The sequence below is a fragment of the Colobus angolensis genome, unplaced genomic scaffold (genome assembly GCF_000951035.1).
Source record: "Colobus angolensis palliatus isolate OR3802 unplaced genomic scaffold, Cang.pa_1.0 Scaffold7, whole genome shotgun sequence".
Taxonomy (NCBI): domain Eukaryota; kingdom Metazoa; phylum Chordata; class Mammalia; order Primates; family Cercopithecidae; genus Colobus; species Colobus angolensis.
The window spans coordinates 14,460,147-14,473,358 of NW_012120709.1; the positions used below are offsets into that span (position 1 = coordinate 14,460,147).

The window sequence follows — 13,212 nt, forward strand, 5'->3', positions numbered from 1 at the left end:
AAAAAAAAAAAAAAAAAAAAAAAAAAATTAATTTTCTGAACATGCTGTACTAGTATTAAATATGTTTCTATAATGAAGGACCTTTTTGTAAACTATGTCAGCTTTGTAAGTTCTGAGTTTTTGTATATCAGTTTATGATAACTTTTGTTTTTGTTTTTTTGTTTAAAGGAGAAAGAGTAATTGATGTGTAAATGGGTAATACATGGGGAAGCTAGGAGATTTGCTTTATTGTGATTTAAGTGACTAATTCTTTTAAAAAGACAAAATAGGCCCACAATCCCACCATTTTGGGAGGCTGAGGCAGGAGAATTGCTTGAGGATTTGAGTTCAAGCCCAGACTGGGCAACATAGCAAAACCCCATCTCTATCAAAAATTTAAAAAACTAGACAGGTGCATACTTGTATTCCCAGCTACTCAGGAGGCTGAGGCAGGGGGATCCCTTGAGCACAGAAGTTTGAGACTGCAGTGAGCTATGGTTGTGGCACTGTACTCCAGCCTGGGTGACAGAGTATATAACAAGGCTGGGCATGGTGGTTCACACTTTTAATTCCAGCACTTTGGAGACTGAGGCAGGAGGATCCCTTGAAACTAGGAGTTCAAGAGCAGTCTGGACAACATAGCAAGACTGTCTCTACAAAAGAATTTTTAAAAAATTAGGCGTGGTGGCATGCTCCTATAGTCCCAGCTCTTGGGAGCCTGAGGTGGGAGGATCTCCTCAACCCAGGAGGTCAAGGCTGCAGTGAGCCATGATCTTGCACACTAGCCTGGGCAACAGAGTGAGACCTTGTCTCTAAAAAATAAAAATTAAAAAAATTTTAAAAATAATTAAAAGGACAAAATAGTGTACAACTGTTGTGTTAAAGAATTAAAAAGATTTGTAGTTGTTTTTGCACAGGAAAATATTACTGGCAGTTAACTTTGGGCAGTGACATTGGGAGATGGAGACATGCTTTCATAACTAAATTTTATGTGGTAAGTAGCAGAGAATTAAGGAGGAAAACAATGGCAAAAGAAAATAAAAATAGAAACACATGTATATATGAGGCAATTTACAAGCGTGCTTGGTTTGTATGAGTGAATTCAGACAATATTAGCTTGGTTCTAATATAGTCTGTGGAAACTATACTGAAATAGAATTTAAGATGTTTTGTTCAGTTCTTGTTTCGTCATTAATGTTTGTTTACTTACTTTATATTCACAGGGATGTGCATGCAGTCTGTCTTTGGGATGATAAAGGCCCAGCAAAAATTCATCAGGCTTTAAAAGAAGATATTCTTGAGTTTATTAAGCAAGCACAGGCAGTAAGTTCTACGTGCTTATTTTAGACTTGTTTTAAAACTACTCAGATAATATCATATTTTATAATTTTGAAAGTAGAACTTCTTGATGTAATTTAAAAATATTGCATTGACTTTTGACACATTTGTTAAATAAATTTATTAATGAAATGATCGTCATTAGTTGGATTATTTTTTTCCCACAGTGATACTTCTGTCAAGAGAGTACATGTTATATTTAATTAAAAGATGCTATAGCAAATTCAATTTTTTATTTTTTTAGAAGTCCCCGCCATCATTATTTTTTGGCTACACATCAGTCCACACAAATCTGTTTTTTTTCTCTCATTACTAATACCTCTTCTCAAGTTGACAGTAATTTCAATTCCAGATCCTTCTCCAGTTATAAATTCTTTAGACGGTCCTTTGTATTGCTAGTGCTGAGCCAAAATTCAGCACTCTTGTATTGCTATTATGTATAAATGGCTAATAATATCAAAAGGAAGACAAAGCTCATTTAGGCATTAGATCAGTTATTCAAGAGTTAGTTTTTTGTTTGTTTTTTTGACACCTTGTAATGTTTCAAATCAACCACGGCCTTTCTTATGAATAAATCCCTTACCTTTTTGAGGAGGACCCTAAGGACATGAGATTATTTTCCTTTCTATAACATGAGGTGTGGGGCAGGGCACAGTAGCTCAGGACTGTAATCCCAGCACTTTGGGAGGCTGAGGCAGGCAAATCGCTTGAGTTCAAGAGTTTGAGACCAGCCTGGGAAACGTAGTGAGACCTCGTCTCTATACAAATAAAAAATTACCCAAGCGTGATGATGCACACCTGTGGTTGCAGCTACTCTGGAGGCTGAGGCAGGAGAATTGTGTGAGCCCAGAAGGTTGAGGCTGAAAAAGAAAAAAAAAGTCTGATCTGATGGTTAGAAGTCCAGGCTAGAATTCCTTATTCTTTAGTTGGATCATTCCATTAACAACATTAGTAAAAGTAGTTTGTTAAATCGTGTTATTAAATACTAAAAGTATTTAAACAGTTGAAAATAAAAAATGAGTTTTTTCTATATATGACTTAAGATATTGAAATCAAGTATATGATTGGCATATATTTTAATTTTGCTAGTAGCTAAATTAAATGATGGAGTAAGACTAATGTATTGGATATTACTTAAGAAATTAAGTGTTTTATTGATAATTTCTTGACAAATTTTTTAAATTGTAGTTTTATAGGAAGTTACCTTTTAATGAAAATAAATTCTATTTTCAAGCACTTAGAAAATTAAATGTTTCAATATCACAATTTAAAACTATTTTCTTAGAACTAATTTAGAGATACAGTTTCTACTTGCATGGGGAAATGTACAATGTTTTCTTTTTATTACTTGATAAAGATAAATTATGTTTATTTCAAATTTATAGAGCTTTATTCTTCAGTGTCTGGAAATAAATTTATAAAGAGTTACCTTAGATGTTATTAATAGATGTTAAAAAATATACTGAACACTGGGAAAAAAAGTAGGGAAGAGTTTCACTGTAACATGACTGAATAAAGTCTGGAAATGTAGACATCAGCAAAAATCCAAGAATGGGATTTAGCACCACTGATTCTGAGCAGTTAATAGGAATAGCAATGCTAGACATGGGTCTTAAAAAGACCCATCTTGAAGAGATTTTTAAATGCTTAAGAATTTTTTTTTTAATTGTGAATCATTTTACTAGGTAATCTTCAATTGAACGTACCTTGTTAGGAAGGACCAGATCTTCCAAATGGTTGAAAGGCAATATGCATTGAAATGTTTATAACATTTTTTAAAGAACAAAAAAAAAAAGAAGTAAAAATAATAAACATAGGTGGAGTCTTTTTTTTTTTTTTTAACCTAGATTAATACAACTGTTTTATTTGTTCACAATTCTGTGGCTTAGCAATTTGGGCTGGTCTCAGCTGATTTTGCCTAAGCTTATTAATGCAGCAGCAGTGAGTTGTTGGACAAGGTGGTCTAAGAAAGCATTAAAACACATATATGGTTTTTGGTGTGGCTTTCTCTTCCCTGTGTGGTTTCTCATTCTCAAGGAAACCAGCCTTTGAGATGAAAGTAGAATCTACAATACCTGTTCACGGATAGGCTGAGAAATCTCACAGTGTTACATCGGTAGTGTTCTGTTGGTCAGAGTAAATCACAGGACCAGCCCAAACTCTAATAATGGGGAAATAGACTCCACCACCTTTTTTTTTTTTTTTTTGAGATGGATTCTCGTTCTGTCGCCTAGCTCGATCTCGGCTCACTACAACCTCCGCCTCCCGGATTCAAGCGATTCTCCCGCCTCAGCCTCCCAAGCAGCTGAGATTACAGGTGCATGCCACCATGTCTGGCTAATTTTTGTATTTCTAGTAGAGACGGGATTTCACCATGTTGGTCAGGCTGGTCTCGAACTCATGACCTCGTAATCTACCTGCCTCAGCCTCCCAAAGTGCTGGGATTACAGGCATGAACCACTCTACCTGACGTGACTCCACCACCTTTTAAAAAATGGAGATATAATTAACATACCATAAAATTTACTCTCTTAAAGGATATGATTCAGTGAGTTGTAGTATATTTCATAGAGTTGTGCAACCGTCACCCAATAATCCCAGAATATTTTCATCACCCTAAAAAGAAATCCTATACCTATGAACAGTCACTCCCTTCTCCCAACCCACTAAATCACTGATCTGTTGTCCCTATGGATATTTCTATATTTGACATTTTCTATAATTGGAATAATATAATAATAATGTGGCCTTTTGTCACTAGTTTCTTTCACAATATTTGTTTCTCTTTATGGCCGAATAATATCTATTGTTTGGATATACCATATATTGTGGGGTTTTTTGGTTTCTTTTTTCATTTGTTTAGTTTTTTTTTTTTTCTTTTTGAGACAGGGTATTTTTCTGTCACCCAGGCCAGAGTGCAGTGGCCAAATCACAGCTTACTGTAGCCTCTGAAGCAATCCTCAACCTCCTAAGTAGCTGGGACCACAGGCACGCACCACCACACCCAGCTAATTTTTTGTTTTATTTATGGAGATGAGGTCTTGCTGTGTTGCCCAGGTTGGTCTCAAATTCCTGAGCTCAAGCAATCCTCCCGCCTCAGCCTCCCAAAGTGCTGGGACTACGGGTATGAGCCACCATGCCTGGCCCCTATATTGTTTATCCATATTTCAGCTAGTGGATATTTGGGTTGTTTCTACTTTTTATCTCTTTTGAAAAATGCTGCTATGAACATTCGTATACAAGCTTTTTTTGTGAACATGTTTTAATTTCTTCTGGATATAAGAGCTTGTACAATAATTTAAAAATTATGTACAATTTAAATTTTGGGATGATATGTTTTGTTCTTAATTTTTCAAAGCAACTGCATTTATTTCAAATTGGTACACCTCTTTTTTTCAGCGAGTACTGAGCCATCAAGATGATACAGCTTTGCTAAAAGCATATATTGTTGAATGGAGAAAGTTCTTTACACAATGTGATATTTTACCAAAACCTTTTTGTCAACTAGAGATTACTTTAATGGGTAAACAGGGCAGCAATAAAAAATCAAATGTGGAAGACAGTATTGTTCGAAAGGTAAGACTGTTTTTCTCATTGTTTTCCTAATATTCTTCAGAAAGAGGGTGATTTGGAAGCATTTGAAAGTAATTTAAACTTTTAAGTGGGTTTTTCTACTTCACATGTAAATTGCTTTTCAGCTCTTACTAGATTTTATTGAATAATACTCTTATTTATGTCTTTAGCTTCAATCTTGTTTCATCTTTTTATGTGGTCTTAAGCTGTAGATCTGTGTCTTCAACCATTATCTCCTTTACTTTTCCTTTTTACTTTCTCCTTTTCCTGATATTATCTTCAGTATTTTATGTCTCTATTATTTCTTTATACTCTTTTTTTTTTTTTTAAAGAACTGGAGCATCACTCTGTCGCCTAGGCTGGAGTGTGCAGTGGCGCAATCTCTGCTCACTGTAGCCTCCACCTCCCAGGTTCAAGCAGTTCTCCTGCCTCAGCCTCCTGAGTAGCTGGGACTACAGGCATGCGCCACCACACTCGGCTATTTTTTTGTATTTTTAGTAGAGACCTGGTTTCACCATGTTGGCCAGGCTGGTCTCGAACTCCTGCCCTCAGGTGATCCGCCTGTCTCGGCCTCCGAAACTGTTGGAATTACAGACATGAGCCACCACACCCAGCCTATACCCTTACTAGAAATTAAACTACTTTTCTCCTCTCTCAAAAATTTCCTTTTATTAGGTTACCTTCTGATATCTTTATACGTAATTGTGGCTAAACTGCTATCTTTATAATTTCCCTTTTACTTAATTCTTCTAGTATAAATTCAGTGTGTACTGTGCCTATTTTCTATTCAAAATTTGTGTCAAGTAACCAGTCATGATTTAATGGAAAGAACTCAGTGCTGAATATGAAGGGTCCTAGGTTTCCCTTTCAACTCTTCAAACTCTGTCCTCATTTTCCATGTATCTTTCCACTTTTAAGAATCAAATGGAACCATAGATTTGAAAAGTAAAAAATGCCATTTGAACTTTAGTCAATTTGCTGTTTGCTGTGATGGTTATAGTAACACACTCCGGCATTACAATAGTGTAGCCTGGGCATTGTTGCCCCTTCCCAGCCTTAAAATTTGCTCTGATGTTGACAGGGATTCTGTAAATTTAGATACCCAGTGGTTCTTCAGTGATAGAAATCACTGCAATATGGGAAATTAGTGCCAAGAAAAAAATAAAAGTGAAAAACACTTCTGGCTGCTATTTAATTTGTAGTCTCATAATCTTGTCCTCTTTTTTTGGCCATTCTCTTTTGGTTGTGGGAAGTTTTGACATTCTCTATTGGTTGTGGGAAGCAGCATCCACTTAGTGATTAAGTGTATCAATTCTGGGACCACAGTTTTTGGATTCACATCTCAGTGTTGCCACTGATGAGATGCATAAATGTGGAAAGTTAGCTTTGCTATCTGTACCCCAGGTTTCACATATCTAAAGGGGGGATAATCATGGTACCTATATCAAGATTATGAGGATTAAATGAGTTACATGCGGACAATATGTACAGCAGTCCCAGGTACAGAATGAGTGTTAGAAAACTGTTAACTCTTGTTGTTACTGTTGCTGTTATTAATGTATCTCCTACATCTGACCAAGTTTCTTGGAGTACTGATATAATCACCAATGTTTATATACCATTTTTATCATTTAATGGAACATCTGAAAAGTAGAGTTGCCTACTCTTTTATAAGGTCCAGTATCAGATTTTCAGTTGATCCTTTTTGCATTTTTTTATGTGTCTTTACAAACATATGTATATGTCTATTTCAAACCACCAATATATCTGAAATTCAACCATGGAACTATAGGAAAATAAACATTTTCCATGTATTATCATAGTTAATTTTTACAACCACTGAAATTTGCACTATTATTTTGACCATTTTACACATAAGAAAGCAGATAAATAAGTAACAGCTGGGATTGAATTCCAGTTATGTTGGATTCTGAAACATTTGTTCTTTATTTACTTTTGTTTTGTTTGAAATGGGGTCTTGCTGTGTTGCCCAGGCTAGAGTGGAATGGTGTGATCTGGGCTTGCTGCAGCCTTGCCCTCTTGGACTTAAGTGATCCTCCCACCTCAGCCTCCCAAGTAGCTGGGAGTACAAGTGCATGCCAGCATGCCTAGCAAATTTTTGTATTTTTTGTTGTCGTTGAGATGGGTCTTACTGTGTTGCCAAGGCTACTCTCAAACTCCTGGCCTCAAGTGATCCTCCCACGTTGGCCTCCCAAGGTTTTGGGATTAGACCACACTTAGTTGACCCTTGTTTACCATTATGCTAAATATACTGCTTCCCTGAAGTATTTGAGTGAATGCAACCTAAGTTATTTTGAGACAGGGTCTTACTCTGTCACCCAGGCTGGAGTGCAGTGGCATGGTCTCGGCTCATTGGGACTACAGGTGTGCACCACCATGCCTGGCTATTTTTGTTGTTGTTGTATTTTTTTTATAGAGAGAGGAGTTTGCCCTGCTACCCAGGCTGGTCTCGAACTCATGGACTCCAGCGATCCACCTGCCTCGGCCTCCCAAATTGGTGGGACTACAGGCATGAGCCACTGCACCTGGCCCAGGCCTACGAATCTGATTTCCTTTTTTGGTGTTTGTACATGATACTTTGTGTATTAATAATAGAAACTTATGTTACAATTTGTTCTTGTTTTCCTAGCTTATGCTTGATACATGGAATGAGTCAATCTTTTCAAATATAAAAAACAGACTCCAAGATAGTGCAATGAAGCTGGTACATGCTGAGAGATTGGGAGAAGCTTTTGATTCTCAACTGGTTATTGGAGTAAGAGAATCATATGGTGTGTTCTGAACTTTTATGATCATAATTTCTGTTTCGTGGAAATTGTAGAACAATTACGGAATAGCACAAAGTTGTGTTTATTAGCATACAAAGTTACATCTACTTTTTGTACTAGATTTTTTTTAAGAGTACACAAATTATACTCTGCTTAAAAGTGTATAAAATTCATATTAATGTGGTTAATATTTTCATGCCATTAATTTCTTGGCAAGTCTTTTTAGTGAAGTAAATTAGATATATAAATTTGAATGTATAGCTTATAAAAGGTAACTAGTTCATTAAAAGGTTAGGTATTCATGTTTCAGGAAGCAGGTTAATTCCATGAAAAGTAATGAAAAGGAGAGCATGTAGGAGCACATTCCCTCTGACTTCTCATCTGTTTCCTGTTACTTAGAGTATGCCTCTTCCCCACGCTTCATCCTCCTCCTGGAGGCCTTTCTTCATTCCCAGACTAAGTTCTGTCATTTAGTGCTTCACAGTACCTGTGCCCCCTTGGCATAGTACTTTTGTTTAATTGTGTTGTTAGCACTGTGTCTTTAGTGAACATAGAATGCATGGCACAAAATCACTCTAGATAAGTATTTATTGAGTTAATGAACCTATAGAGTTATTTTTGACTGGCTTTTCTTCATTGCCCCCATAATCCTTTAGTTATCAAGCCTTTAGATTTTCATTAGCAGTGCTCCTGAAATTTATTTGTTTTTATTTGAACTGCCACCAGACATTAAACTTTACATGCAGAGTTTTGAAACAGTCGTCTTATAATGATCTTATTGCTGTTGTTTAACCCATATGCTGTTCATAAATGTTTAAGCACTATTTTATTGGTATTTTTTCTACTTACCCCTTAAGTGCTACACCATGCTTTTTTTCTTTTTTTTTAAAGAGATGGGGTTTTGCTCTGTTGCCCAAGCTGGAGTGCAGTGACGTGATCATGGCTCATTGAACCTCCACCTCTCAGGCTCAAACAGTCCTCCTATCTCAGCCTCCTGAGTAGCTGGGACTGCAGGCATGTACCACCACACCTGGCTAATGTTTTTCTTTTTTTTTTTCTTTTTTTTGAGACAGAATCTCACTCTGTCACCCAGGTTGAAGTGCAGTGGCATGCTCTCAGCTCACTGCAACCTCCACTTCCCGGGTCCAAGCAGACTCCTTAAGTCTCCAGAATAGCTGAGATTACAGGTGTATGACATCACGCCCAGCTAATTTTTGTATTTTTAGTAGAGACAGGGTTTCACCATAGTGGCCAGGCTGGTCTTAAACTCCTGACCTCAAGTAATCTGCCCATCTTGGCCTCCCACAGTGCTAGGATTACAAGTGTGAGCCTTTGTGCACGGCCTTAATTTTTCTGTAGACACATAATTTTACTATGTTGCCCAGGACATCTTCACAACCATTTGTAATTTACCATTCTACCTTACCTTCTATTAACCTTGCAATCCACTTAGACAACCTAGTCATATTTTCTTGTGCTTTTCTGCTTCTGAATATTTACTTACCTTACTAATCTCCATTTATGCAAATTCTAGTTGATTCTTTAAGATTCAGTTTAAATCCCATTGCTTCTGTGAATGTTTTCTTGATTATTCAGTTAGAAGTCAGTCTCTTACCTATTCAAAAATAAAATAGTCTATATTTATATTATTTATTTGTTACTTTCCTGCTTTGTGCTGTCATCTTCTTCTTATGGAGAAGGATTTTGTCTTATATAATTATATGTTCTCTTGAGCATTATTACCTTGCACATAGTGACTCCTCGATATTTATTTCATTTATTATACTCAAAATATTGATTTTAATCATAATTGGAGTAATACTTTATTTTCTGTTTTTCAGTTAACCTTTGTTCTAATCCTGAGGATAAGCTTCAAATTTATAGGGACAATTTTGAGAAGGCATACTTGGATTCAACAGAGAGATTTTATAGAACACAAGCACCCTCGTATTTACAACAAAATGGTGTACAGAATTATATGAAATATGTAAGTTAGAACTTAGCATATGTGATAATTTAAGCAATTCTCTTGATATTCTTAAAATGATTGCTATTTCGCTTCTGGACAGGCAGATGCTAAATTAAAAGAAGAAGAAAAACGAGCACTACGTTATTTAGAAACAAGACGAGAATGTAACTCTGTTGAAGCAGTAAGTAATGTTGTAATTGTACATTTTGTGGGATTATTTGAAATACAGAAGCATAGGAATGGCAAATAAACAACACAAATAACATTATTTTAATAACAGCCAACATTGTTAATTGATTTTAGTTCTTTTTGCCTATGAACCATAGCACAGCTTCATAGGAAGTATCTTATTCAGAACACACTGTCCTTTGGAGCTGGTATGCAAGATCAAATCTATTTGCCATACCTGTTCTAGAGGTTATTTAATATAATTAATTTTTGGTAAGTTTTCTTTTATTATGTTTTATGGATATCTAAAGTTAACCATTTTTGTGATTTTCATTTGCAAGTAATATATGCTCCCTTAGAGATACAATTGACTCTCTTTTTTTGTGCCAGTTATGTTCTCTGAAGTGGCTGCAAACACCAAATTAGTGAATAATGAATCATTTATTCCTAGGGGATATTTCTTCTCCTTCTGGGAAGATGTTTCAAACTGCATTTGTCATGAGGTAAAATATTAATTATTATTATTTTTAGAAACAAAGTCTTGCTCTGTTGCCCAGGCTGGAGTGCAGTGGTACAGTTATACCTCACTGTAACTCCTGGGCATAAGGGCCCCTCCTGCCTCAGCCTCCTAAGTAGCTGGGACGACAGGCATACATCACCATGCCTGACAAATATATATATATATATACACACACACTTTATCTTTTTTTTTTTGAGACAAGGGCTCTCTCTGTTGCCCAGGCTGGAGTGCAGTGGTACAATCTTGTCTCCCTGCAACCTCTGCCTGAAAGGCTCAAGCAGTCCTCCTGCCTCAGCCTCCCAAGTGCTGGGACTATGGGCGCATGCCACCATGCCTGACTAATTTTTTTATTTTTAGTAGAGATGGGGTTTCACCATGCTGCCCAGGCTGGTCTTGAACTCCTAAGCTCAGGTGATCCACCCGCCTTGGCCTCCCAGAGTGTTGGGATTACAGGCTTGAGCGACTGTGCCCGGCCACCTGGCTAATGTGTTTTTCTTTTTTCTTTTTTTTTTTCATAGAGAGCAGGTTTTGCTATGTAGCCCAGGCTGGTTTTGAACTCCTGGCCTCAAGCAATCGTTCCTCCTCAGCCTCCCAAAATGCTGGGATTATGGGCATGAGCCACCATACTTGGCCTCAAAATATTAATAATTTGATGAAAGCATCAGCTTTTTATATTGTTTTATTTACTTTATGTTATATGATAAAATGCATATTTTAAAAAGCAAAAAACTGGTCAGTGATAGTACCATGGTAGGTGTTTTCTTTTACATGGAGGACTGACCTTAGGGTACTTTAGTATAAGTAAAGTTAGAATGTAGTTGGGACAGTCTTGGAATTGTTGAAACACAACAATAATATTTCCTCTGGTTCCTTTCAGTCTTTGGAGCCTAGGAACTTGATTTAGATTTGCATTCTCAGGAATAACATTCTAGCTTGCCCATAATCAAATATTTTTCAACTATGAATGGGATTAAAAATTTGTTTTTACTTTTGACTTTGGCTTTGTCCATCTTAAGTGGTAGTTGTGTTTATTTTATTCTTTGTTCAGAAATCATGCTGAGTTGGATGTCTTTTCCCTTTGGTTCTTTTAATTTTTGTTTTGCTTGTCCTTGATTTGCAGTATGCATCCTCTTTGAGCGGTTGAAATAGTTTTGATATTGGCAAAAGGAAGGATAATTTAGTGGTTATTTATAGAAGTTCTTTATAGATATATAAATCCAGGCTTGGGCTACATTCAGAAGGCCAGGAAGGCTATTGACTTTTTTTGGAAAACAGGTGGGCCACAGAGTTGTCCCTTAGGAAGATTAATCTGGTGACAGGAAAGATGAAAGACTGGAATGGGGAAGAGCTGGGAATAAGAAGTAGAAAGTGTTTGCAGTAATTCAGGCAAGGTATTAGGCAGACCAAGTAGAGTTACAGTAGTGGGAATGGAAAAGACAAGGGGAGAGAGAAACTTCTTAGAGGTGGAACGTTGTTCACATGGATGGGGCTAGATATCACAGAGAATCAAGCCAATAATGTTTCTGAGGTTTCAGCCGTGGAGAGCTGTGCTGCTACGGAGAGATTAGGTATAAAAATAAGTCTTAGTGAGGGAGAAAGGATGAGTTCATTTTGGAGGATTTGGGTATTGTTATAGATTGATGTACCTGTAGCACCTGGATGGGGATGTTAGAGTTTTATAAGGTGAAATTGTTTTGATCTCCTACTGCAATTTATATAAGTTGGTTATATCATAGCCACATTAAACTTACGAATTTTCAACTATAAAGGGCCAACTAAAAGAATGAGTCCAGAGTAGCTGGGACTACAGGTGCATGCCACTACAATTGGCTAATTTTTTATTTTTTGAGATCACATCTCACTGTGTTGCTAAGGCTTCTTTCAAACTCCTGGACTTGAGCAGTTCTCCCACCTCGACCTCCCAGAGTGCTGGGATTACAGGCACGAGCCACGGCACTTGGCAGTAATGGTCAAAAGTTTGAAATGAAATAGGATATTTGCATAGTTTCAAAGTATCTTCCCCACGATATTTACTAAAGGAGAAGCCTGAAGATGCCATCTTAATTAAGTGATCAAGGTGAGCATCACCAGTAGTAGGACATGCTGATATACCCCGTGATATGATACACTAAGAAGAATACAATATTATTTGTCTTTTATTCTTGCCAAAAATGTATAATCTTACTGTAATAATGAGGAAAGATTAAACAATTCCAAATTGATTGATAGCCTACAAAATGGCTAATATTCTTTAAGGTGTCAAGACTGTAACAGACTGAAGGATAAAGGAACTGCCACAGATTGGATGAGAGTAGGAGAAATAACAACTAAATGCAACATGGGCTTGTGGATAGGATCCTGGAATAGAATGACATTAGTGGAAAAACTGGTGAAACGAATAAGAGCTAGAGTTAAATTGATAGTATTGCACCAATACTATTTTCCTGGTTTTGATAGTTGTACTATAGTTATGTAAGATGTTAATGTTGGGAGAAGTGAGGTGCTGTTTTTCTGCTAACTTTTCTGTAATCATCAATCAAAATAAAGAAGTTGAAAAAGAATATTGGCTGGGCGCAGTGGCTCACACCTGTAATCCCAGCACTTTGGGAGGCTGAGGCGGGCACATCACCTGGTCAGGAGTTCGAGACCAGCCTGACCAATATGGCGAATCCCTGTCTCTATTAAAAATACAAAAATTAGCCGGGCGTGGTGGCATGCACCTGTAATCCCAGCTACTCACAAGGCTGAGGCAGGAGAATCTTTTGAACCTGGGAGGCAGAGGTTGCAGTGAGCCGAGATTGCGCCACTGTACTCCAGCCTGGGCAACAGAGCAAGACACTGTCTCAAAAAAAAAAAGAATATTATGAGGAGTGCCT

At 36.9% G+C, this 13,212-nt stretch overlaps 1 protein-coding gene across 1 annotated transcript in view; it reads left to right on the forward strand.

The window, feature by feature from the left end:
* The window catches only part of CUL5 (cullin 5), a 105,729-nt gene that overhangs the window by 39,895 nt on the left and 52,622 nt on the right, over positions 1–13,212 (forward strand). The window contains 5 exon segments of the mRNA XM_011926668.1: positions 1,203–1,302; positions 4,717–4,893; positions 7,541–7,682; positions 9,521–9,666; positions 9,749–9,829. Coding sequence (XP_011782058.1) covers positions 1,203–1,302; positions 4,717–4,893; positions 7,541–7,682; positions 9,521–9,666; positions 9,749–9,829 — 646 coding nt within the window.